Source organism: Emydura macquarii, unplaced genomic scaffold (genome assembly GCF_026122565.2).
Source record: "Emydura macquarii macquarii isolate MOO-44397 ecotype Brisbane River unplaced genomic scaffold, CSIRO-AGI_Emac_v2 contig_2948, whole genome shotgun sequence".
NCBI lineage: Eukaryota > Metazoa > Chordata > Testudines > Chelidae > Emydura > Emydura macquarii.
In genome coordinates this window covers 6,205,427-6,232,200 of record NW_027133085.1, presented here as the reverse complement: position 1 = coordinate 6,232,200, position 26,774 = coordinate 6,205,427, and the positions used below count along the sequence as shown (strand labels likewise).

Here is a 26,774-nt window from a genome sequence, read left to right as displayed (position 1 = left end):
TGTCAAGAGAGCCCCCAGCCTGAGCAGCTGTGGCAGTGTCACACACAGAGAGAGGTGGTCTATCAAGTAGGGAGTCCTCCTAAACCATTCAGGACTTCCTAGGTCAAAACCAATACCTTCAGCTCTTTTCAGATATCAATGCAATTGATGGGGTATAAGTATACTCCTGGCAAGATACATCATTTAGCTATCAGAATGGTGTCAAACTGTGCACCAGCTTTAGTTTCTTGGTGGAGTTAATATGTAGCACAATATAGAAAGAACTGCAGTAATCTAATCTGAAAGTGACAAAGGTAGTGATAGACAAGGTGGGGGAGGTAAAATCTTTTATTGAACTAACTTCTGTTGGTGATAGGGACAAACTTTCAAGCTTACACAGAGATTTTCTTCAGTTCAGGAAAAAGGCCATCGTGCCCATTGCTGTTATCTGATCATGTAACAGCAGCTGGGATTGCAAATTCAGGGAGCAAAGGAATATTTATAAATCCTCACTTTATTTTTTGGTTACTTCCCCCAACCCATCAACATCAGCTCAGTCTTATTCAGATTAAGCCTCAACCAGTTAGTCATCATCAGTGCCCCAAATATCAGGCCAACATTGGGTCAAGGCCACTGCCAACTCTGGTTGGATGAGATAAGAAAGATACAGAGCTGGGTGTCATCAGCCTACTAAAGCCACTGCAATTCCTGTCTCCTCATTAATGATCTGAAAGAGGGACTAAAGAGCAAGATGATGAAATTTGTTCATGGTTTTAAACTGAGCGAGGTGGCATATATTGACAAAAACAAAGAAATCATATGAAAAGGAGCAAGGGAAGGGGAATGAAGAAAGAAAAGATGAATCTTGGAAAGATGCAAGATAACACAAATAATGCTGATGAGAGGCATTCACAGTGGGGGAAAAAAATCAAAGAAATAATGCTGAGAGAGAACTAGAGATAATTGTAGTCAACAAATTAAATACCAATTTAAAATATGATGTGACAGCATAAAAGGGTAATGAAGTTTTGGGCTACACAAAGAAAGGCATCACATCACAGGACAAAAGACTAAGAGTTTTTCTCTGTAAAGATCAGGTGTGACTATATGAATCTGAAATATGGCATTCAGTTTTAGACGCCTCAGTAGCAACAAAATATTGACAAATTTGAGGGAATTCAGAGAAGAGCAACAGAAATGATTTTGAGCCTGAAGGACCGGCTTACAAGGAAAAATTAAACAAATCAAATAAAAATGGCTTTACTATGAGATGACAAACTGGGAGATGTAACAATAGCCTATATGTCTGAAGGGTGTAAACACCAAGGAGAGAGTGTAATTATTTAGTATGGTGCAATGGAATATAATTATGAGTAAGGGTTGAAATTAAGAGGAGGAAAATTAGTCTAGAGCTCATGAAGGTCTTCTCAATTAGTGTATCAATTGTGGTTTCCAGTCAGGTTCTTATATGCCCCCATCACTTGGTATCTGACTGCAAGTAATCTCTGCAACAGTATCCTAAAGAAAACAGCAGGCATCACCACACTTTTAGTCATTTAAAACTATTACTAGACTGAAACTATACTATAAATACTAGGAAATAGCATTGCCAGGGCCAGCCATAGATCAAATGGCACCCCAAGCTAGGCGCTTCTTTGGTGCCCCCCATTAGACTTTTGAATACCTTATTTTGTATTGCATTTGTAGCCCACTTCACAACTTTGATGCACGATTTGCATGCATGACTTATCCCTGTCATATAAGATGATAAATTTGCACACTAGGATCTGTAAATCTGCATTTATTCATGCCATACATAAGCAAATAAAAATTATTTCCTCTAAACATATAGAAACATTTTAATTTTAAGAATAACTGAAATGTACCAACATCAAGAAATTGAGCTGTGCACCAATATTGGGTGGACCAGTATTAAACAGTGTTACAGTAGGTGACAGAATGTTAATCCTAAAACGAGGGCATGGCTGACAACATTCTAGGAGGTTTGAGGAAAATGTAGTTCTCAGAAAGTCTGGAAGGTTCCATGAAATTCTACAAATATCCAGAACATTCTAGGAGGTTAGTGAAAAATGAATCCATATATGGAATACCTGAAACATTTTACTTCAAACATTCTATTTTCACTTTTGCCACTAACCATAAAAACAGCCCAGCATCTCCCTAAAGCCTGGCACCTCAGGCTGTTGCTTTGACCACCGCTAAATCCGGCCCTGAGAATTGTTATTGCAAAGGGGTGGGCTAGATGACCTAATGGGACTTTACCATTTCTAACATCTGGGATTTTCAGTATCTGTGCTCATTATCGAATTATAATATTCCATGAGGATTATTATGTATTGGTCATTCTGAATGAAAGCTATAAATACTAACCAATATTTTTTTCTAGAGCATCTCATAAATTCAGAATGAAACATTGACTGAAGCCTATTCCAGTCTGATTTCCTCAGACTTGACTAATCGCTTTTTGATGCAGTGAGCACTCTCACTTTCATGTATTCAAAGTTCAATCATTACTAAATCTCCACTAGCAATGTGGGATTGTAGGGCAAGATTTTCAAAGGCACAAATTACGATTAGGGGCCCAACTCCCATTGCTTTTCAGTGGGAAGTGGGTAGCTGTCTACTATCTGTGCCTTTGAACATCTCTCCCTTACACTTTGAAGTGTTGGGTCCAGGGGTGTTTAAAAGAAAGATGTACTAACGACTTAGGGACAGTACCAGATCTTTCCACTTTATAAAGAGACATCTCTGTGAACAGGGCAAAGGCAGATAATTTATAGATGGGTTTTCCAATTTGATTTTCCTTTTGAACACTCTCCTATAGCTGATATTTCCCGCAAGAGACACCTTGAAAATAGTTCAGTGGTAACACTGCATTACTACTCACTGTATATTGCATGTATTTAATCATTATCTAATTAGGATTCTAAAAATGTGCCTCGCCTTTCTCTTTGAGCACGAATACATCAAAACATGAAAAGGAGTCAATACAAAATAAACAAATAACAAAAGAGGAATAGCCTCACTGAGGATATCCCTCCATTGTCCAGATGAATAAATAAAGACCACCTTTCCTTCAACCCTGTTTATATTCTCTAATGCATCCCCCGTTCTTGAAAGCCTAGCTAAATACATACATCTTGCAACATGCTCTGAATAATCGCACCCAAGTTCTATGTAGCACTTTTCATCAGTAGATCACAAAGCAATTCACAAAACAAGATATTTAGAAGTATGTTTATCCCCATTTTATAGGTGGGAAACTAAGACTCCCCAAGGTAATCTGGCAGGCTAGAAGCAGCACTAAGAATAGAAATCAGGTTTTTTCAGTCCCACTCTAGTACTCTATCCATTAGGTCATGGCTTGAGCTGCTGGATCTAGGGAAATGCAACTTTCTGAGTCAAATGTCCTTCATCAGGGATATCCTGCCAATTAAAACAGGGAGCTTCTAAGCTCAAACATCCCTACTGATTTCAAATGTCCTAGCAGCAAACAAGAAGAGAATGTTTTCAGTACACAGGACAAGTCCTATTGACTTCAATAGCATAGGGGCATTACAGAGTTTGCATCTTAGGGCCCTGAAGGTTAAACCAATATCCTGAGGGAGGAATCTCTTGTTGCAGTTCCATGAGGAAAGAGAAAAAACACTGACAATGAATTATGACAATGGAAGGAAAACTTAAAAGAGTTTACTTATTTGGGTCTAGCTGCTCAAATATGAGCACATATATTATTAACAGACACACAGGCTGAGCAAATGATAGACCCCCAGGAGAAGGTAAATACTGTTCAGCTATATGCAAACAAGGCATTAATAATGAGCTCTGAAGACTACAAGCCTGCTGTTTAGTTCAATGTTAATAGCTTTGTTACTGAAAGAAACAGCATAACCCCTATAATAGGGGGAGGGGACTTTCCAGAATCCCAGCACTCTCCAGATATGGTTCTTTAGTGTATTCATTGATTGTGCACTCAGAAAAGCTATCAGAATGAAATATTTTCCTTAATTTGAAATGATACTGTAAAGTAATCAGTTAAAAATGCCATGTCATCACCTCAGTGATACCTAATCCCACTCATGATTTACTCAGCAAGCAGCAAATCCTGTCCCTATCACACAGCCCAAGTGACCCAGCTGCATGCTAAAGAGATTGTGGTCAGGCTGTGGAGTGGCCAGTTCTTCTGCGTCAGGGCTAGTGTAGCCCCTTGAGGCTGGTGTACTGTCTCCACGACGTGGAGAAACAGAACGGTCAGTGGACCTGCATAGTTGTGAATTTCACCAGCTCTGTCCATCCCTGGCCTCGGCACCCACTCCACAGTTGCGTGTAGGAAGCCACTGCGGAGATCTCCCTCCCCCATACCTAACTTGGATCAATCCATTCTGATGCAGTCTGAAACTTCCATTCCCACAGCTGGAAGAGCAAGATTCGTCCCTAATATATTAGTAATTCTGTACTTCATTCCGTACTTCATTTTTTTTATTATTCAGTACTAAAAAGGAAGAGGAAAGGATGCTGCTTACTAACCTTTTGCTTTGATGACCAAAATCTTTTGCTCCAAGTCAATTAAGGGGTGTACCAGACATAGTCTAGGTTCCTGCTTCTGACTGATGCAAACTCCATTCTGATTCACAACCATCCAGCTTCGGTCATAGAGCAATCCTTGGTTTCCTACAGGCCACTCTGAAACCTGGCATAGCATCAGGAAAAAGATACAATGGGGAAAGAAAACACTACATCAATTATGCAATAAAGATCTTTAGCTGCACTAGCAGAAAGGCACTGAATAAAAAGGGAAAAGAAACTGCCCCTTAGTGACGTCCTTTGAAACTGAGAGAGGAAAACTCATGTATGTGTCAATGTCAGTCTTGTTAACAGAAGCTTTAATTAGCCAAACAAAAATAAACATCTCTGCAAGAAGGTGCCACAACAAAACTGAATTTTATTTCTATTGTTTGTTACACATTAGATACTATGATTAACAAATGGGGCTGTGCAAAGGTAGTGAATATCATTTGTGAAATTTGGTGGAAAATGTTCTTAGCCTTATTCTTGGTCATTTTAGGACCCTCACAACTCTACTTTTCACATCCAAACACAGGGTATTTAAAAAAAAGTTGTGACTGAATAGAAAACCTGATTTTTAAAAAAAAAATTTGAAATTCAAAATTTTGAAAATTTTAAGATTTTTTGCTCAAATAAAACCTGTGTTTGTTTTTCTGTGAAACTGGAACTACTTTATGAAATCAAAGTAAAATGAGAGAACCTCAGTTTCTGAGGTTTTCCATTTAGCTGAGAATGCAGAAATCTGCACAGAGCTACTTACACCAAATGGCTGCATATACCATTCTATCCTGCTATCTATTCTTTCAGTGCTTCCATAATATTCTTTATGTCCATTACCCTCTACCATCATATTGTCATCACTTTTATGTACATTTTTCTGGCAAAAAGAACATCTGCTACTGATCCTGTACAGATGGCAATCTTTAAATCCAAAAAGAGCAATTTTAGTATTGCCTATGGGTGATATTAATAACCTCATTCCCCTTCTGAACGATAAAATATTTAAGACCATTGTTCCAACAGAAAGCTGTGGATTTAAACATATTGTCTTAGATCATGTGCACTCTCCAGTAGCAGTAAAATATTTGAAAAGTTAACTATGTTGTACAAAGAGTTAGCTTTGTTGTATTTTCACATATGTTACCTGAAACATTCCCTGAACAATCCGTATGATTACTGGCAAGCTAACTGGCAAGATACCTCTAAGCACGTAAATACTGAGAGACAAATTCTGCTCTCAGATACATGCATACATTTCCTATTGTGCATCTACTGGAGGGCAAAATTCAGCCTCCAGTGATTGACGATGTCAGCATAGTTTAAGTAGATTTATTTTAAAAGTTGAGTTTCTAATAGAATCATAGAAGATTAGGGTTGTAAGGAACCTAAGGATAGAACATTGTTAACATCTCCACAACTGAAAACAAACTTAAAAACTTCTGAAAGGTTTTAACTTCTCTGTTGCTGATATTTATAAGGACCTTTTCAACATCTCAGTCAGACCTTTCAGCAGCAGTAAGAAACCAACTGGCTGACCATAAAGAGAAGCTGCAGATGGGCACGCAGCACTTTTTGATAATAAGACCCCTCTAAGGTGTCTCAGGTTGGGCACCGAAAAAAGGAGGCACCCAAAATCACTAGTCACTTTTAAAATTCTTGGCTGAAGTTCTGTAAAATGCATCAAGTACACAAACGAACAAACAATAGAAAAATATTTTTCCACTACCTTTTTAAAATTAGAATAATTGTATTTCCTCCTTGTAACAGTAAGTATAGAATTTTCAGCCAGAAATCTGATATTTGAGTTGGCGGTGCCCCTTAATAAAAATGTTGCAGAAATACAGACCATTTGCATGCACATTTCAGTGTTGACGCCTTGCATGTGCTCAGTTATAGCAACTGCATGCACAAATACAGTATTTCTGCAAGTAAATGGCTAGACAGTTGCTTACTAACTAGATAGGTATCATTTGCTTTTCCAAAACCTGATTTCTGCAGTAACCGTGTGTGTGCAAATATATGTGCGTCTCTGGCCTCTCTTTTTAAAAATCAGATTCCAGGGATTATATGGTATCAGTACAAAGATGCAGCCTTTTGTCTTTGCTGGAAATTGTTAATTGGAAATTATGGAGGTTTTTGGTCATGCTGTTTTAATTGGATTAAAAATGTATTTTGAAGGGACAAGCACCTTTAGAACAAGAGCCTCCTCTTTTCCCCACCTTCATACCTTAATAGAAGAAAAGGAAACACTAATATGTCCTGTTCCTCCAAGAGGCAATAGAAGAGTTTCCTAGAATCTGTGAGACACCAGGACCAGAATTGACCAGGAAGTACATTGTGCACAATGCCTTCTGGATCTAATTTGTCTGATTCAGCAGTTAGACCCCCATTTTGGAAAAGCATCTCTATTCAGGAAAGCTCCAAAGGCAACACAACTTATGCACATACTTAGAACTAAACATGTGCTTATGTGTCTTCCACAATCAGGGCCTTAGATAATGCACTACATAGTGATAGGCACTCAGCAGGAAAAAGGTCAGATAAATGATAGATAGCTGGTGACAATCATCCCCTGCAATTTACTTTGCTTGTTGTAGGTTCAGGATGATTACAGGAACATCCATGTTCCAACTCTGAGATGCAGCATCCCTGATCATGTCTTCATCCTACTTCTCCCTCTTCCCTCGGATTTTGGTCACTGTTGCATAGCTAATACCTAAACACGCCCAGTAATAAGGCCCATTCTCTCAACTTATGTCACTGACATTTGTCGAGTACTTCCTTTTCCCTCAACATCAGAACTCCTATCTGTCTATCAACTTTACACTGCCAGACCCCAGATAATAAATTTGCAATATCATAAGATAATCGCATGTCCCAGCTCTTGGGCAGAGCATCGGTAAATTATCATACAGAGGACATAGCTAATTTTTCACCATATGATGTCTGGATGTGTGCTCAGGTGAATATGAAATCCCACCATTCACCTATGTATCTAGGCCTGAAACTCAGGAGGATCAGAGCCTGACAATCCATTCCCTGATTGCCCACTGCAAGAAGGGCAGGAGACCAGCACAAAGACCAAATTCTTCCTATTTCCCACACTGGCTAATCATCTTCTCCACCAGTCATGAGCCAGACTATTGCATAAAAAAGTCAATTCATGTTATTGGTTCACTGATCGGGCTACCTGCTTTTAGTAAAAAAAAAAAAAAAAGTTCTACTGTGCAAATGAAGCAAAATTTAGTGAGAAAAGTAAGCAAAGCACTGTGCTTGGTGATGCTACAGTTAAGATTTTCCATCAGAAGTCTTTGTTTTTCATCTTTTTAGAATTCTCTTTTAAAATGCTTTTTTTGGCTGATTGTTTTCTCTAACATCTCCTCCTGGCTGTCTTATCACCAGCTTAAAATTAACCCAATTAAACCTGAACTCCTGATCTTTGCTTCTAAACCTTTTCCACTCCCTCTATTGTCTATCGCTCTTGACACCACCCCCATTCTGCTGGAACCCATAACCTGGGGGTCTTGCCCAACTCTTGACCCACCCATCCAGGCCTGCTTCCACGCTATTACTTATGCATAAAACATCCTTCCTGAACTGGTTTGCAAGGCCACTTCACTCTCTTTCTACAAATCCCTCTACAAGGCCCCATCTCTGCTCTGACACATATAAGAAATTGACCAATTAAAGCTGGCCAGCTTGAGAAACAAGTGAGGATAGTTGAAACATTATATATATTATATATACACACTCCAACGTCTAATGCATATAAAGCACGTATATACTTAATTGTGTATCCTGATTGCCCAGATCCTCAAAGGTATTTAGATGGGAGGAAGATGCCTAAAAACCTTAGAGCATCTGGGACCTGTGTCTATTTGTGTTTGTACAGTGCTTAGCATACTGGACCCTGATGCTGATTGGAACCATTGTTTCAATGTAAGTGTTAAATACCAAACGACTATAAATTAAATTTCTAATACTATTAAAAAATGACTGTAAACATGGGAGGCTGGATGGCCATCTGTCTTGGATGGTTTAGACACAACAAATCCTGCATGTTGACAGGGGGTTAGACTAGATGACCCTTGCAGTCCCTTCTAACCCTATGATTCTATGGGAAGGCTAACAAAATCTCACAATCTACCTGCAATTTTTCCAGCTAACTTAGATATGTTTAGTCTATAAGCTTATACACTAGGTGCTGCACCACATAGGTGCATGGGGGAGGGTGGGTATCGTGAGAGTGCAAAGAACCTTGGGGGGGCCAGAGCTAGGCACAATCACATATCGGTTCTTCAGGGGAGTGCAAGGATTGAGTGAGTTTAGCACTCACAGTGATGCTGGCTTCCCCTAACTGGGCTTGGAGGGAAGATATCAGTCCCTGCTTGCGTGGGAGAAATGCATAATATGACTTCGCTCCAAGATGCATCATGCCTGTGCCTGGATACACAGCATCCAAATCCTCTAGTTTAGACTCATTGTGACACAGCTCTCCTGACAGCAGTCTGTGGTTTAAAGCGGCAGTTGAACCTTATATGCATGCCTATGTGGTGTATGGATGTCTTTGCAGTAGTGAAACGTTTTGACTGCAGTGAGCTTTTACAATATAACTCAAAAAAACTGCAGCAACTGAATTAAGGTTAAAACATCCTTTTATAAAATGCAGGGTGTACTTGGCTTTTGTAGATGGCTAATTAAAGTTTGTATTTTTGTATTTTCCAGGGCTGTGCCTCTGAATTAAGGGCAGTGTTCATCATACACAAAACCAAGACATTTTATAAGTATACATAAAAATTGACTTCTATGGTCATACTTCATTATATTTTCCTTTAAACTCCCTCATATTTTAAAAATATGATTATCGTATCTTTAGAGAAGCTATATTTAAACACAGGTGATTTGTCACCAAATTTGACCCCAATTTTCACTGAGATGTGAGATAGTGACCTCACACTGCTAAGTTTCCATAAGGAAAGTTATACCATTATTGACATTCATTAAATTACTCCACAGCATAGTGCGAAGCAAAGTCAGATTCTAGGTCAATGTACAGAGCATACACCTATTTCATCATGCATTATTTAAAAAAAAAAAGTCACAGCTAAGGTGACCATATTATTAACTTGGCAAAAAAGCAATTAAAATCTTCAAAGAGTGAACTTTCAAATAGTGCTGCAACACTTAAATGTCATATTTCTGTTGCAAATGTATTTTTAATGATAACATTTCTTTGTAATGTAAATCAGCCTCTTCTCAATTATAACATGTTAATCAAGTTATTTCTCAATTGCCTCACACCCATCAATGCTTGCAGTCCATCACATGTCATTTAGTATAAGCATACTAATTACTTGATTATAATTTATGCCAGCGTTTGGGAATCCAAACGATTAATTCCAATACATATTACATGCAGATTTTTTGGGGTGGGGGCGGGAGAGGTTAGGAAAATGTGAGCAATTTGCATTTCATGACTTCAATCTAATTGAATTTCCCTCAAAAATTAAATAGCCAAATGTTCAGGAAATTTTTAGTATAATTTTGAGAAAGTGAGAATCGCTCCAAAAATAAAATTAATACTCACCTGCTGTTGCCTAATATCTAACACAGAATATTCCTGAGAAGCAAAGGGAAAAAAAGGGGGGTACGGCTCGAAAGAAGCTCTAAAATTCATTTAAAATATATACCTCAAATGCAGAACAAGATTTGATTGGGTAGAGGTAAATGTTGGTGACAGTGATTGGCTTGCTCCCATTTCTGTATACTGGTATTGCCCTCTCAGAAACAACAGCCCTGCTAGTCTCAGTTGTCTTCAATGCTGCAGATGAATTATTCCAATGTTCTGCATCTGAGATGATAGTTTTCAGAGAGACTTTATTTGCATTGTTATTGGATGTATGGTCATTCTGTATTGGAGATCCTACTGACTCTCTAATAGTCTCTCTTGCAGTGATTTGGGAGGGAAACTTGATGTCTGATTCAGATAGTCTGGTTGCTATGATGAACTTTAGAAAGGTTTGTGCATCTTCAAAAGTAGACATATAGCCAAATGATATTCTCACGGACCCAGTGGGACGTCCATCAATTATATCTACGTCATCTCCACAGATATGGCCAGCCTACATTGAAATAAAAAGAAAAGCAATGAGCTATTCAAATAAACTTTTCATTTTCTTTCCCTTCTTGTTTTACAACTTTATACTTCATTCTGCTAACTCCAAATAAAAAGAATCCATTCCAAAGACAGTGATAATGATTCCAAAGATTCCAAAGATAATGAATACATGAATAGATTGGAAAAATGGAGAAAAGCTTTTCATCTGTCTCATTTGCTATATATAATATCTATTTATTCATCTAACTCAGGTACTTATATGGCCCCAAATACCATATCAATAAGAACCTTCTTCACAGACAAACACAAGTATGACCAACCCATACCATGTTTTCCCAGATCTCAGATATCAGCACTGCTATGAAGAATTCCTGGGCTGTATCTAACATCAGATAAGCAATATACAAAACACACTAGAGAACCCCAGGGGTATGTGAGAAAGAATAAGATGGTTAAGAGCTTTTTGTCTGGCTGAATGAAGAATCCGGTTTAATCCTACTGATTTATTGTTTATTGGTCAGTCAAAATTCAACAATGTGAGCTCCTATAGGGGAAAAATAGTTAACTTGGCTCACATTACAACATTCAGTTACAAATCTAGAGAATCACAATTTAAACGGATAAAGTTACTCTGGATTTACATTGGTGCAATTGAAATCTGAATCTGGCCTTTTGTTTATATTTACAACTAATATTTTAATGTTTTAATATAATACTAAAGTCAAAATGAAATGGATTGAAATGACACCCTTAGAATGAAACATTTTCAAATGCTTTGACTTTTTTCCCATTAAAATCAAATTGCTATGAAACATTTTGATTTCAGCTAAACTACATTTTTAGACAGTCAAAATTTTTTCAACCAGCTCAAATAAAACAGTTCTATTAAATGAAGGTGCCTTCAGTAGCAGAGTGTTAAACTGAAGTCTAATGAAGAATAACACACACTTGCCACCATTATATAAGTTGCCTCCCTCCCAAACCTAAAACTCATGTCCTGTGGTATGTGAGGTATATACATACTTTAAACCCACATGTTTAATTATGCTCAGTTTTTACTCTTGCCTTCAACCTTCTTATTCTTCAGAGATTTAACTTGGTCTCCACTGCATTTGGCACTGACCTGAAGGTTCCTTTTGATATCCTCATTGCTGATGCCCAAATGCTGCTGGCAGGCGCCAGTGTTACAGAAACAGCCTGTACGGACATGTATGTTGTAGAGACTGGCAATCTTGTCCACCTTACAGATGCAGCAGGACAAATAAACAGAGGAACAAAAGAGATCATATTAAATATATTAAGTTATAAATAAAGGCTGCTTGAAGTAAGTTATTTTGCTAAATTAACAGTTTGGTTGTTGGAGCTGTTATAGTTTCACATACGCTATGAGGAAAACATGTATTTTTCAGTTTTGTTATTTCAGATGAAGTAAAACCACAAAGAAGGAAGAAATATATTCTCACCATGGGGGAGAGAGAGAGAGACAGAACACAGAGAGACAAGCAGTGATGATCGTGCAAATCCTTGCACACGTGCTTAGTTTTAAACAACACACAGAAAGGCCCATTGACATCAATTAGGCTAATCATATGCTAAAAGTTAAGTACATGTGTAAATGTCTCCAGGGTCAGTGCCTTACACTGTAACTTTCTGCGTCTGAATGGAAACAAAGCAGCAACTGCCTCTCTTGGAGGTGGAGGGTTTGGAGATCCTCATCAATTAAAATGTGCTGTATCTGGCACATTGGTATCCTGGTCCAAGTCTGGGGTTTCTATGTATGGAGACAATCCAAACAACAACGACATCCTTCCTTTACATAGCTATACACTCCACAGTAACCAAGGAAAACTATCAGTGCAGGAAATTATTGAAATCAATGAGATTTCTGCACGCTTGAGCTTTCTGCAGGCTTGGTGGATGAGGCCATAAGTAAGCAATAGCATGCGACAGGGCAGGCACTAATCTGGAAGGACAGGAAGAGAGAGACCTCTTTGAATGTTCCACACATGACCATTTTGTTCACCAACTACGCTGTCCCACTTACCTTACCTGATGTTATTCTTCTATGTCTCTGAATATTTGTAATGCTGCCAGTTACCGAAAAATAACACTGACTAATTAATTGACACAAATATAATAATTAATGGATGAATCATTGGGATGAATAAATTATGTGAATGAGAGAGAGAGAGAGAGAGAAAGTGAATGGACGTGTAGGTGTGCAGAGGGAATAGGAGATCATGTCTGTCTGTACAACAGAAAGAATCTCACACAATGAAGAAACCTGTGGCAGAAGGGGGGGGGGGGGAGAATGTATTTTTAGGGACTCCCAGTACTACTATCAAAGCATAAAGAAGAAAGACCATTTGAGAAACATTATGGCTCCCAAAACTCTGATGGTAAATAGATTGTCAAAAGAGATAACAAGGGCTGAAAGGATAATGTTGTATACATGATTATTGCTGGAGATTGGAACCAGTGCAGAAATTATTCAGTTTGTACCAATCTTTAGACCTGCTGAAAGCAATCCCAACAGTATTTGGTGCACACAAAGCATCTGGAGTACTTTTATGTGTGGGAACAAGGGGTTTTATACAAGAATGTTAGGGAAACAAATAGTTCTCAGAATGGTACATGTCTCTAATGTATGACACCAGCGTAAAGTGAGTGGACAGAGGGTGTAGTGTAGAACACAATCAAGCCACTAATGGGAATGGTTTAACGCCCACTTGGCACAGCTGTATTTACCCAAGATGCAAGACAGTGGAGAATCTGGCTCCTTAAAAAGTCTGCTAAAATACCAAAGATTTGTTTTAAATGAATGGATTTGGTCTCAAAATCACACCCAGGACACAATGAAAAACCATGAAACTAACCAGGCCCTGGAATTCAGTGCATAGAAGGCTAACTCCCATCCATTTGTTTCATTTACAAGGACAAACATTGTATCATGTTTGTCCCTGTTTACATTACATTATTATTTGGGGGTGACAGATTTGATCCAGGGTGTATTCATCAATTTCTACCAACTTACACAAGTCTGAATGTCTCCGTATCACTAGTGTTAAGACAAGGAGTACTTCTTTCAAAAGCACCCAAGTAACATAGGAACCTAAGACCCATTGACTTTAGATCAGCCCTAGATATGGCAGAGATTGACTTCAGTGAGATTCCACATGGGAGCTAGTGGATCCTGTTGTTCAGGCCCTAAAACACCAAATATATCATAGATATAAAGAGTCAAAGAAAATGCAGGCAAGAATGATGTATGTACACCGACAGCATATTATTCTGCAGGGTAGTAACCATGTCTATCTTTATATGGGTACAGCAATGGGACCCCAGTTCTGACTGGGACCTCTGGGTGCTATCATAATATAACAATTGAATAATGATATCTAATGATATCGTTAATTACCATAGGAGAGGCATCATTAGAAATAAAACATATATCCTTCAATGTACTGTACTTCCTTAGTCATTAAAAGGTGCTGTATCCTCTTGCCTCTCCTGGTGAAGCAGTTGTCCTTGATAGAAGCACTATTTAAAAGCATTACATTTTTAACTTAAAAAAGATCGAGAGTTGCCATTGTGTTTGCAAATTTCTGCAATGAGCTCTGAGTGGGTGAATCCCTGCAATCTGTTCTCAAGAAGCACGTCGCAGGCTCAAGGCCTTTGCTCCCACCAGTCCTTCAAATTCTTGTGCCTGTGCTTAACTGTACTCATGTCTGTACTCCTACTGACTTCAATGGTGCTCCTCACAGGAATGAAGTTACTCTCATCGGTATGAGTATTGCAGGTTACTTAGTCCTTAGTGCCTGCGTGGACTGCACTAAAATAGGTCACAGTGAAAACAGTGAGGTGGTCTTCCCACTGCTTCCTGACAGTGCATTAATGTTCTTTTGAAGTTTTCCAGAATCCACTGCTTCTGTCAGCTGTGCAATAAGTTATCAGAGGCCATTGCAATTGAAACACATTAGAAAAACATTACTAGGGGCACAGGACAAAACTGCAGTATTGCAGAAAACAAATCAGTATCTTTGTGCTTAAATTGGTTTTGTCCTCTTGCTTCAATTACAAATGATTCAATTCTCTAATACAGACACAACCAAAAACACTACACATATCCTGATTAGCAATTGCAAATGGAGAATCAGACCTGAGATCTTTATTTATGTTTAGTGCATCTGTGTGGTATTTGAAGCATGTTTCTAAGAATCAAGTTATAGTAAAAGGCATCTGCTGAGAAAGACTGTAGTGGTGTCATTTAACTTTGTTTTGTCAGAAGGCTTCTATCTGGGACCAGTGACATTTTCTTGAGTTATTTTCTCATTTGGATGACAAAAGTTGTCATCCTGACATAACAAGGTTTGTCATAGTTCTAGTGACTTGTGGGTGGATCCATCATTCAGTTAATGACGACAAGCAGGGCAAAAATCATGACAGTTATTTCACTGCTGAAGTTGTTCAGCATACGGTTTGGTTTGCTCAGTATATCAAATGCCTTAATCCAAATTTATAATCTTTTTCAAATAATAACCCTTTTCACTTTGTTTGAACAGCCTTGCTTTTAAAATTACAGGATGTTTAAAGTGACTGGGTTGCCATGCCCTGAGTTCAAGAAATGTTTAGCAACTAGATTTGCTCTTTCTTCTTCCTCTTTTTTTTGTTCTTGTCAGATAAATCATCATTATTCATTTATGCAGAACCTGGACTTTTGCTCCATATAAGCACGTGTCAGAATTCTGGAGAAAAACACTGCGACATGAGACAAAACCCTTCTCAAATAACACTTTTATTTGATTGGTTTATGTTTGTTTTTAGATTAGACCAGACCAAGGATTATTGGCAGAGAAAAAATAGATCAAAATTAAAGGAATAGAAAGAATTATTTTTAAGCCAAGAAAGACCAGTTAAGCATAACCCGTTGAATTAACTCTAGAGAGTTCCATTTCCAATCTATGCAAAGCATAAACTCACATGGGAATCCTGCAAGCAATTCTTACTAATGTTAAGCATTCCTCCCCTTGCAATCAACTGGACTACTTGAATTAGCAAAGATCGCAGGATGCAGACAGTGTTGGTGTAGCCATGTCAGTCCCAGGATATTAGAGACACAAGATGGGTGAGGTAATATCTTCTATTGGACCAACTTCTGTTGGGGAGAGAGACACACTTTTGAGCTTACATAGACCTGAAAAAGAGCTCTGTGTAAGCTCAAAAGCTTGTCACTCTCACCAATGCAAATCGGTCCAGTAAAAGATATTACCTCACCCACCTTGCCTTTGCAAAGATTGCAGGATCTGACCTGTGTTCTTTGAACAAATGCTTGAATTTTCCTTGGACATATGCCGTTAGATCCTGTTGCTCAGCTTCATCCTGGAAATATGCTACTAAGGGAATTAATTTAATCTCTTTCTGTGGTGTTAGCAGACAGCAAAACAAATAGAATACAAACCATCTATTAGAGTGCGTTTCATTGAAAAAAAGCCTTAAATAATATACATTTTGAAAACTGCTGTAAGGAGCAACAATAAGTAGAGACCTAGGGTTGCAAAGTGCAGTGCAGTGTTTGCAGCTCAGCATGTAACAACACAGGCTGCCATTTAGGAGCCCAGGATATGTTCATCAATAAGAGCATGGAAGCGTGAAAAGTGCTAATGGCAGGTACACAAGTTTAGGTACTCAGATCATCAGTTTTGGTGCTTCCCTGGGTCTGTTATTTAGAACTAGGGTGACTTAGCCTTTTATAAACTTTATTTTTTACAATTTAATTGCAACCTAATAGACTTCACAGCATTTGTATTGATTCTACACGGAATGTACATGGTAATTAAGACACTATGAAGACCTGCAGTCCTTTCTGTCAGCTAACAACCCTTAGTATTCAGTCCTGTTTCTGAAGTGGGTCTGAGCCTGCGGGGTGCCAGGCACTTCCTGGATAGTAGTGAGCACCCTCAGATCCTCTTGACTTTAATGAGAGCGGAGGACCCTCATCACCTTGCAAGGGGCCTTTGTGCTTTAACAGAGATAGGTGAACTAGCTAGAAAACAGACACCCATTTTTTACTAAGGTCATACAGTTAAAACTTCCATTCTTCTTTTTAAGAGGTAATTTCTGCTTTAACGACAGTCAGCTCTCCTGCTCATCCTTCCTTTTAATGATGCCATTTTGCTTTGATGTCTTAGCATTTTGGGGACTTTTTTTTAATAGTGCTTTATTTGTTGGAGGCTTGCCAATTTTGGTTGAATGTATTCCTGGAGGTTTCATCACATGACATAATCATACTCCAGGAAAATGCTGGAGGGTTGGCAACGCTAGCTGTATTTTAACTATTTAGTGGCTGGAGCATCTAAGTTGAGTGTGCTTCGTAAATAATAACTACAACAACAATAATGTTTAATCCAAAAATAAATCCTCTTCTATACTCTAGTTCTACTGATATGCTCAGGAGTAATACCACTACTGTAAACAGATTTGAAATTTGTGGTAGTTAAGATTTTGGCTACCAAATGGTTTTGCATTATTTTAAAATCACTAAAAATGTAAGGCACCCACTCCCATAGGCTCCTTTAAAATCTCACTGTAAGTCATAGGATCCATAACTCAAACAAGAGTCCTTACTCATATGAGTTGTTCCATTAAGGTCAACAGAATTACTCACATGAATAGAGGTTGTCAGATTGGGCCCTTAATTTTGACATTTTTATAATTTCATATGAACAGAACAGAAAAATCACTCTATTCAGGAAGTCTCATCACAACAGTATTTATTCTCTTGGAAGAATGGTAATTTGGATTTCTGATGCTAAATTCTTAGGCTGTGACCAAACTTCAGAGCCAAGTGTTTCTGGAGTAGGTTTGGTCAAATGGATTTGCTCATCACAAGAATTTTACTGCACACTATTGATGGCTGGTTATAAAGCTGACTTCATGACACTCTTCTCGAAATAAGCTGGTAAATTAATTCACTGATCTACTGCATGAAATTGGAGAGAAAGTAAGTTAGCTCTTTTTGTCACCCAGCTTTTGATTGTGAAATGTTGCGACTGCTGAAGATGCATGCTTAATCTTGTTTAATGTAATTTAATCTAGAAGTAGGTATGAAGAGAAATCAGCACTTGTTTCCAAATCATTGTTTAGAAGAGAGAGAGAAAAAATCTCATCTTTGTTCAGTTACGTCGACATAAAATCAGTTTAACCAGATAGTTTCCTGCAAAATGATATTTTTTGTACAAAATATATATATTCCATCCTGATGTGCTAATTTCTAGTTGGACAGACTCCGTATTTTCTTAAGGTCTTAGGCCTGGTCTACACTAGAAAGTTTTGTCAACAAAAGTCAGCTTTTGTCAACAAAACAGTGCTGGTGTACACACTGCAATCACTTCCTAGCCGACAAAACTGCCATTTTTTTGACAAAATAAAACCACGTCAACAAGAGGTGTAGGGCTTTGTCAGCATAGCTAGGGCAACGCAGTATCAAAGTAGGCACTGCGTCCCCTTACACTGGTAGAAGGGCTGCTGGTTCCTGGTCCTGGCTGGAAGCCGGGGCCAGAAGTCAAGGAGTTTCTCCACCTGCTCCCCACCGGGGCAGCCATGTCAATTACAAGGCTGAGCTGTGAAATTGATCTGGCTGCCCTTCTGGCAGAGACCGGGGAATGGCATCCCCTAGCTCCCGGCTTGGACTGGGGTGGGGAGAAGTCCCGTGCAACTGCTCTGGGCTCCCAGCTGGGACTGGAGAGGGGAGAAGTCCCCGTGCGGCTGCCCCAGGCTCCTGGCAGGAAGCTGAGAAAGGGGGCTATCAGCTCCCCACACTACCCTTTAGGTTAATGGAAGTGATCCTGGTGAGGACACACTCCACTGACCCAAGGACAGCAATGTGGATATCAGCCAGCACTGTAATTATACATAACATATGTCGACTTATTTTTTTAGTGTAGACAAGGCCTGGTTTTCTACTGCTTTGCATTTTCTATAGTTATTTATACTTGTTTAAACTAATTGCAAAGTGAGTGTAAAACACTCGCAGATCAGAATGCTAGCAGTTTACACCCACTCAGCACTTACGTCGCTCAAGTTAAATGAATAGACTAGGTACAAGGCAGTGGAGTATCAGACCTTAAATCTATATTAGAACTGCACATTGGATGCACTCAGAGTGGGAATGGTAATGTATTAGGCATTTTTGAATTGATGTATGTACCAATTTGTCTAATTGCTTTTAGGCCTGGTTTACTCTTTCAAATTAGATGAACCTGTTTCTCAGGGCTGTGAAAAATGTCACGCCCTGAGTGCCATGGTTAGGTTGATCTAACCCCCATGTAGACGTGGCTAGGTCAATGGCTCGGTGGATGGAGAGGTCGATCGACTACACTGAAGGAAAAAACCTTCTGTCGAAATAGAAAGCATCTACATGGTAGCTGTGCTGCTCTATAGACCTGTCCTTAGGGATGGGCATTATCTGGTTCTGAATTCTTCTAAACCTCACGGGTGATTTGAAACAGGATTTTGTTTCGGGCCAATCGCTAATTGGTTTGAAAGTATATATTAAATCTGTACCTGAGCTGTTTTCATTAGGAAGTGTGATGAATATGGGGGAATCTGGCACATGCAGCACAAGAATGCATTTATTATTTGCTCATGAATGTATTCTATATTGTTGGATTGAAGATCTAAGTGGAGATTAATAATGTTGAAATTCTGGCTGTTGGGAAAAACGTCAGCCAGAGAAACGGATGAAATGCTAGGTGTCTAGCAGATGAAGAGACCCTTTCTAGAACTTCTGCAAAAAGGCAGCTCACTTGGTGCAACTGGCCCAAGAGCAGGTGACATTCTGGAAAAAGAACCAGAGGAACCTCTGGAAGGCTGGGTAAAATCAGAATATGTAGGTAGTCATCCTGCAGGACCCTAGCCTAGAAGATTTCTCCTGCTTGATCATGTGCATCCTACAGAGTCACTGAACACTATGAAAGAGGAAGAAGTTTACATCTTTTAACAAGCTGCCAGATGTTTTGGGATTGAGGAACTATAGTACAAGAAAAGACTTGAATACTGTCTTGATTCTTAATGGATGATCTTGCATCTTCTGGACTGCCTTTTTCTCCTGTTTGTTGCACTTGTGAATTGGAAAATTCAAATTCAATTTCAATACGCCACACATGCAGACTTGATGGAATAATAAAGCAAGATGGTGTCCAAGACTCAGTGACTCAGCTAAGCCCTGGAGCCTTCCCCTGTAAGGGGCATATTCCATGGACCTAGGTATTTTCAGGCAGAGACGACCCCTCTCCCTGGCCTCTCATTTACCTGCATTCATACCAAAATAAAATTTGGGCTCATATATAGCATATTTAAAATGCCATCCAGCATAGGAATAAAAAGTACAAAAAAAAAAAATCAAAGAAATAAATCATCTGTGGCATGACATATAACTTAATCTGAGCTTCTTCTCCTGGGCCCTGAAGCAAGCATATGTATCCCAATATGCATCTCTAGCCATGCTTCAGGATAATGATTATGTGACAGATTATAGTTGGCAAAGCAAAGGTGCGTGGGTTGGAGGGCGATATGGGGAGGGAGATGGGGGGACAGGACATGTAAAGCTCCCCTGCAGAGAGACCAACCAACATAACTCTATCTTGAATTTTGGGTAGGAAAGATGGTGTAGTAGATATGGACTGACTGACTCAAGAAACCTGGGTTCAATTCTTGGCTCTAACCTCAGACTTCTTGTGTGACCTTGGGCAAGTCACTTAATCTTGCCTTTGTCTCAGTTTCCCATCTGTGAAACGGGGATAATAGTGCTTCCCAAGCTCATAGGGCTGTTGTGAGGATAACATTCCATTCACGAATGTGAGGCGCTCCAATATGATGGTGATGAGGGCCATATGAATACTTTGACAGACTCCCCAAAGGGGACAGGAAGGGTGAGAGTAAGATGGAGCCATGCTCTTACTCTTCGCGGGCCAATGAAAGTGGGCCAGAGAGTTGAAATTGGAAATTAGATGCTGCACACTTTCAAAGGGTAGCAGAGCTGCTTCTCTACAGTCCCAGGAGGAATTCAGACAGAGCCTGCTGCTAGTAGGGACTCTTGCTGATGCCACATGGTTTCTTCTCACATTCCCTCTTTCCTTCTTCAATGCAGTCAGTGGCTTAGTGCCTCAGTTTCTCAGTTTGGGTTTTCTATCTACATATTTTTGCTTTAATATTCTCCCGTTAACTTAGATGCTTTCATTTTAAGAGCTGCATGAGTTTCTATCCTTCTTCTCCAATACCGTTTCCCTAGCAACACAAAGCACACAAGGGCACTCAAAAGAAGTGATGGCAGACAGCATTCTCAGCACAGGATTTGATGGAGCTTTGTAACCTTGACCATTTCTTACTAGCAGTTCAACAGTAGGAGATTTCAAACACACCTTCTTGGATGCTTTTTTGCTCCCCACAGAGATGAACCATAACAAAGAACAATCCCTGATCCCTGCCACCCAACTTGCTCAGCAAGAGACCTGAATTTGCCTGCCAAGCATGCTTGCTACCATATGTAATTTAATCTCTCTACACAAGTAAAGAATATCTCCAGCCTGCATTCAACAAAGAATATGACCATTAGGGTAACCAATTCAGATTCTTTTGACCATTTTCTACAGACATATTCTTTGTTGGATGCAGGTTGAGACATGGTCTATGAGCATAGAGTCCCCCTGTTGGGAGGAATGACTTTTGACGTCTAATACCACAAAACTAACTTCCATTAATGTAAGCAAGAACCCATATAGTAATGGCACATATTGCAGTCTGAAATAACACAGCATTATAATGACAACTCACTCTGGCCTACTGCAACACACACAGTTCTCGCCCAGTAGTGCAGGAAATAATGCAAGTCACCACTGTGCTAAGGGTGCCCCTTACAAGATGTCTGCAGCACAATTACAAACTGTGGGGAACCAAAGAAATTAGTGGAGTTTTAACAGGAGTCATCACAATAATCTTTTTCTCCTTGTAATCCTGTTTGCATTCTACACCATTGGTCTATCAGCTGCCCCTGGTTTCCTGAAGTCTTAACAGCTAAATCAATAATGAAAATCAATAGCAAGCAATCACCCTAGTAATTTTTAGGTAGTTGTTGGGAACATGGCCAAAAATCCCATTAGGCATATTATTAATATTTTTCTTTCCCTGAGTCATTGCATTTAATGTAATGAGCGGATATGTTCCAAAAAGCATTAGGAACTAATTCAGATTCTTTTGACCATCTTGTACAGACATAGTCTTTGTTGGATTAAAAAGTATTTGTCCGATACTCCTCCAATAACACTTCAGAAGAAAAATATATGGTGCAGACTGCCAACTTATCTACCTACACAATGATAGTTTTACATGATATCTAAAAACACGGGTGGGTCTTAAATAAATAAATAAATAAACAAAAACTGAAAATATCTCTTTATTAAGTTGCATTGTTTAAAAAAGAAACCTATCTGTACAGATAAGATTTTGTAAAAAGGGCACATTTTTTGCGGCTTAATATCAACCCCCTTGCATCTCTAAGGACACAGTTCAGGAATTTCTTGATAAGTACAGTTATATAGGTAGGTTGACCAAAATCCCTTCAGTGATTTAGTCAATTGATCTGTCAACTCCTTTCCACTTCTGGGAAATTCAGTAGTTTTTTTCATAGCTATAAGGTGGTCTTCTAAGAACACAGACATCAACTAGTCTGGAGTAGGATTGGCACACTACTGAAACACAGGTTACTCTCTGATGAAGTCACTTTAGATGTCCTGCCTGCCATTAAAGTTATTCCCAAAGAAATCTACTTATCTTAGGTTGTTCCATTGTACCTATTATCACATATATCTGTGCACCTCACAATCTTTAGCACACATATCTTCCCTATACCCCTGTGAGGTAGGAAAATACAATTGTCACTGTTTTACAGATGCCGAAGAGAAGCACAAAGAAACTCATGTTTATGTCTACTTTGCAGCTGGGAGCAACTCTCCCTATCCAGATAGACAGACGTGCACTAGCAAGGATTGAGCTAGCTCTTTACAAACAGCAGTGTGGATCTCATAGTGTGCAAGTAAATGATGTTGGAACCCTAAAAATTGCACAGCCGTGGCATTATTTACAAGCATCAAATAACAAATATTAATAATGATGACTAAGAACACAACTTGTGTCAAATGCAAGCCTTCAATAAATGCAAAGATATATTTAAATTAAAAGGGGATAACAGCTCAACTTTTATAATTATTTTACTTCCAGCTCATAATTTCTAAACCTTCAAGCATTATAAATCATACACGTTGGGACAGCAAGCTGTCAAGAACATTGTCACCCTTGAGAGATGCAATCATGACAAAGTCTCATTTGTGCTTAGGCTTCAAGGGGATTCATTTATTTGATTTTCAACGTTTGAATGAAGTGTTTACTCAAGGATCAATCTGCTGCCTATGGCTATTCCCTCACTGCATAAATGACCCTGGAGTGTGTAATTCAAGTATGTTTGTGTGTAGTAACACAATCTTGTTAACTGTGGATGATAATACTCTGACAATAGTTAAGAGAGGACTTTAGAAACATTAGAAACAGGCTCAGAACTGCTTCCCTTCAAAATGCTGCATAGACAAAAGACAAGATGTTCCTTGTTTTCATTTTGCAGTAGCAGTGTTAAATGTCACATATTTGAACACATGCCTTTCAGATCTTAAATATCTTGGACTTATTACAGAGTTTGGAATATCGAGTAAATTATGTAAATCTCAAGGATTAACTGTAAGCTTGGTATCCTCCAGAGAGACTGTCACTTTTACTTTTAGTGTCTTTCTGACCAAACACAAATGTTACAAATAAAATTATCTGAAACCCCACCATAAAATTCTCTGCAGAATGAGGCATTCAGCTTTAAGGCTACTGACCCTCAGCTTGGTGCCAAGACAACGGGGCACAGAAGAAATACCAGACAGACAGAAGAAATTATTTGAATGACTGGCTATGAATAAATTATTTATAGAAGGGGCATCACCAGTGATCAGATAAGACATTCAGAAATGTGTCTATTTGAATAAATTAACTGAAGCATAATCTGAGTAATTAATTAGTAGTTGGGTGTCTACTAATAGATAGATACTTCTCAGAAGCATTATTCTCTTCAAATAAAAATGTTGTCCCATTTTCCCTTAATTAAAAGCTCCCAAGACCAATGTCTTAACTAACTGGCCCCTGAGCCTGGTGCCCTCACAACACAAGTGGATTAAGTTTATATCATCACTGATATGTGCTGTATATCAAACAGTGAATCCTAAAATCAAAGACAAACTTTTAGCAGCTTTCACATTAGCAGGTCACAAACATGACAACACTAAAGTAAGCATGTTTCATTTCCATACTCAGAAACCAAACTATTGGATTTTGCTCTGATTTGAATAGACCTGCCTGTAGGTAGACATACATAAAAAGAATGCTGTGGCTATAAAACAGACGAGATTACACTGCCAGTTTGATGTAACTTTCTCAGCACTGTATAGACTCCTTTTGTCAAATCAACATTTTCTACTCTTCTACCCAGTAGACTAGATCTGTGAAAAATATGACTACATATAAAAGCCAAATGTGCTTCTGTATATATTCTTTATATGGAAAGCATTGTGGTATTTGGATGTAAATTCTAAAACATACGAAACTATACATTATTTTAACTAAATAATTACCCTAACAGCCAATGCAGATACAATGTTGCTAGCATGTATTTTTAAAAGAAATGGTTACTTACTGTAACTGTGGTTCTTCGAGATGTGATGCAGTCTTGTATTCCACTTTGGTATGTGTGTGTCCAGAGCATCGGAGCCAGAGAAAATTGCCTAGCACAGGGGTTCTCAACCTTTTTTTGCTGGGACCCCCTTTAAAAATGTTTCAGCATGTGATGACCCTCCCCCAAAAGTGATGACACCCCCTCCCCTCCATGCCATCTTTACCGGCATGCACGGAGGCTGACATCTCATGACCCCCCCCCCATAATAACCTCATGACCCCCTGTGGGGTCACGACCCCCTTTTTTGAGAACCCCTGGCCTAGCAGTACCCATAGAGGGGCAGCGCTCGTGTCTCATGGCTGTAGCTATTCCCTTGGCTACCTGAGGCAGAGCTGCCTTGACTCTCCCTCAGTTCCTTCACATCAAATGCCTGGAAACAAGACTCCAGTGCAGGGGGAATGGAGGGTGCATTAAGAAATATAGTCTGCATCACAAAGAGCCACAGTTACAGTAAGTAATCATTTCTTCTTCTTTGAGTAGATGTAGCCCTGTATTCCACTTAAGTGGCTCAGAAGCAGTACTCCCCAGAAGGCAGAGCTCAGACTCTATCTAAACAAGTCCTGCAGCTCTACCAAAGCCTGTATCTGCCCTTGAAGATGTGGTGAAGACATAATGGTTCATGAACGTATGTATCAACAACCACATAGCAGCCCTGAAATATCCAATATGGAAACCTCACCGAGGAACACCATGGACGTTGCTTGTGCCTTTGTAAATTGACCTCGCATCCACTGAGGGGCCATAAGTGAAGCTACTTCACATGCAGTTTTGATGCAGGATGTTATCCATTTGGAGATTGTCTGTGAAGAGACCATTTGATCTTTTATGTGATTTGCATGTGATTTGCCACAAACAAATGAGGTGAAGCACAAAATGCTTTAGTTCTGTCCAGATAATGTCTAGACATTGCCTGACATCTATCATCCTCCTCCAAAGATGAATGTGACTTAGGAAAGAACACAGATAAATATATCACTGGTTCAAATGAAACTGAGAAACCTCTTTAGACAAAAAATTTTGATGTGGTTGTAAAGTCACTTTGTCTTTGATGGCAGAGCCTTCTTATACTCAGTTCTCCAGAGTCTGCAATTCTAACACTCTCCTTGAAGATGCTATCATTACCAGGAAGACAGTTTTCTGACACAAAAGTGGAAAGGGACAAGATGCCAGGGCTCAAATGGAAGCCCCATTAAGGCCACTAGGACAGAGTTAAGGTCCCACAGAGGAATCAGTTCTCCACCAGAGGATGTAGACGAAGGAGCCCTTTAAAGAATCTTGCTACCGTGGCACTGGGGAAGACTGATCTTCCCTGAATGGGGGAATGAAATGCTGATATCACTGCCAAATCACTTTCAGTGAACTCAACACAAGCCCCAATGAGTGAAGGTGCAACAGTTACTCCAAAATGTCCTGGATAGAGGCCAGTGTTAGCTGGATTCCATGGGCCAATGACCACACCGAAAATCACTTCCATTTCACTGACTGGGCCATCCTGGTAGACAATTTTCTACTGTCAAGGAAGACTTGTAGGACAGAGGCTGAACACTGCCATTCCTCCTCATTCAGCCATGCAGCAGCTCCTCCATGAGATGCAGGGAGCTAAGTTTTCTGATGCAAGGTGCGGCCTTGGTTCTGAGTGAGTAAGTCAGAATAGAGAGGAAGTGGTATGAGAGGTTGAAGAGATAGTGCAAGAAGATCAGAGAACCAGCACTGTCTCTGCCATGCTGGGGCAATGAGAATGACCTTGGCCCAATCTGTTTAGAGCTTGAGAATGACCTGAAGGATGATCAGGATTGAGGGATGATGTACAGGAGAGCTGACTTCCAGCTGAAGTGGAAAGCATCTGACCACAGCTCCTGTACTTTCAGATACCCCAGGTGACCCCACAACCCATCAGGGAGGCATCAGTAATGACCGACCTTGTTGGCGAGAGTCGGACAAAGGGAACATCTTGGTAAACATTCTGTGTATGCATCTGCCACTGTGAGGAGTCCAGAATCAGTGGAGGAAGATAAATGAGTCTGTCTATACGGTAAAGAGGAGGGGACAGTAAATCATCCCAAGACACATTTGTAGGGGACAAAAGCGCGACCTCGCAAACTGGACCACCTATGTGAAACCAGACATGTGGCCCAAGAGCCTCAGATGCATCCAAACTGTCATGGAAGGCTGACACTACAGACTAAGACAAAGGTGGCAAATTGTCTGAAAATGGTCAGTCGTCAGAAATGTTTCTGATGTCATGGAATCTCACAATGAACTCATTTTCTG

The 26,774-nt window shown here is 39.4% G+C and overlaps 1 protein-coding gene across 2 annotated transcripts in view; it reads right to left on the bottom strand.

The window, feature by feature from the left end:
• The window catches only part of MOCOS (molybdenum cofactor sulfurase), a 327,221-nt gene that overhangs the window by 37,596 nt on the left and 262,851 nt on the right, over positions 1-26,774 (bottom strand). For both annotated transcript variants that reach the window (XR_010924157.1, XM_067569886.1), the window contains exons 7-9: positions 11,808-11,924; positions 10,257-10,688; positions 4,528-4,690 (exon numbers count right to left, since the gene is read on the bottom strand). Coding sequence is in view for 1 of the 2 variants with exons in the window: in XM_067569886.1 (XP_067425987.1) it covers positions 4,528-4,690; positions 10,257-10,688; positions 11,808-11,924 (712 nt within the window). In the remaining variant the exon portion in view is untranslated. The remainder of the gene's footprint in view (positions 1-4,527; positions 4,691-10,256; positions 10,689-11,807; positions 11,925-26,774) is intronic.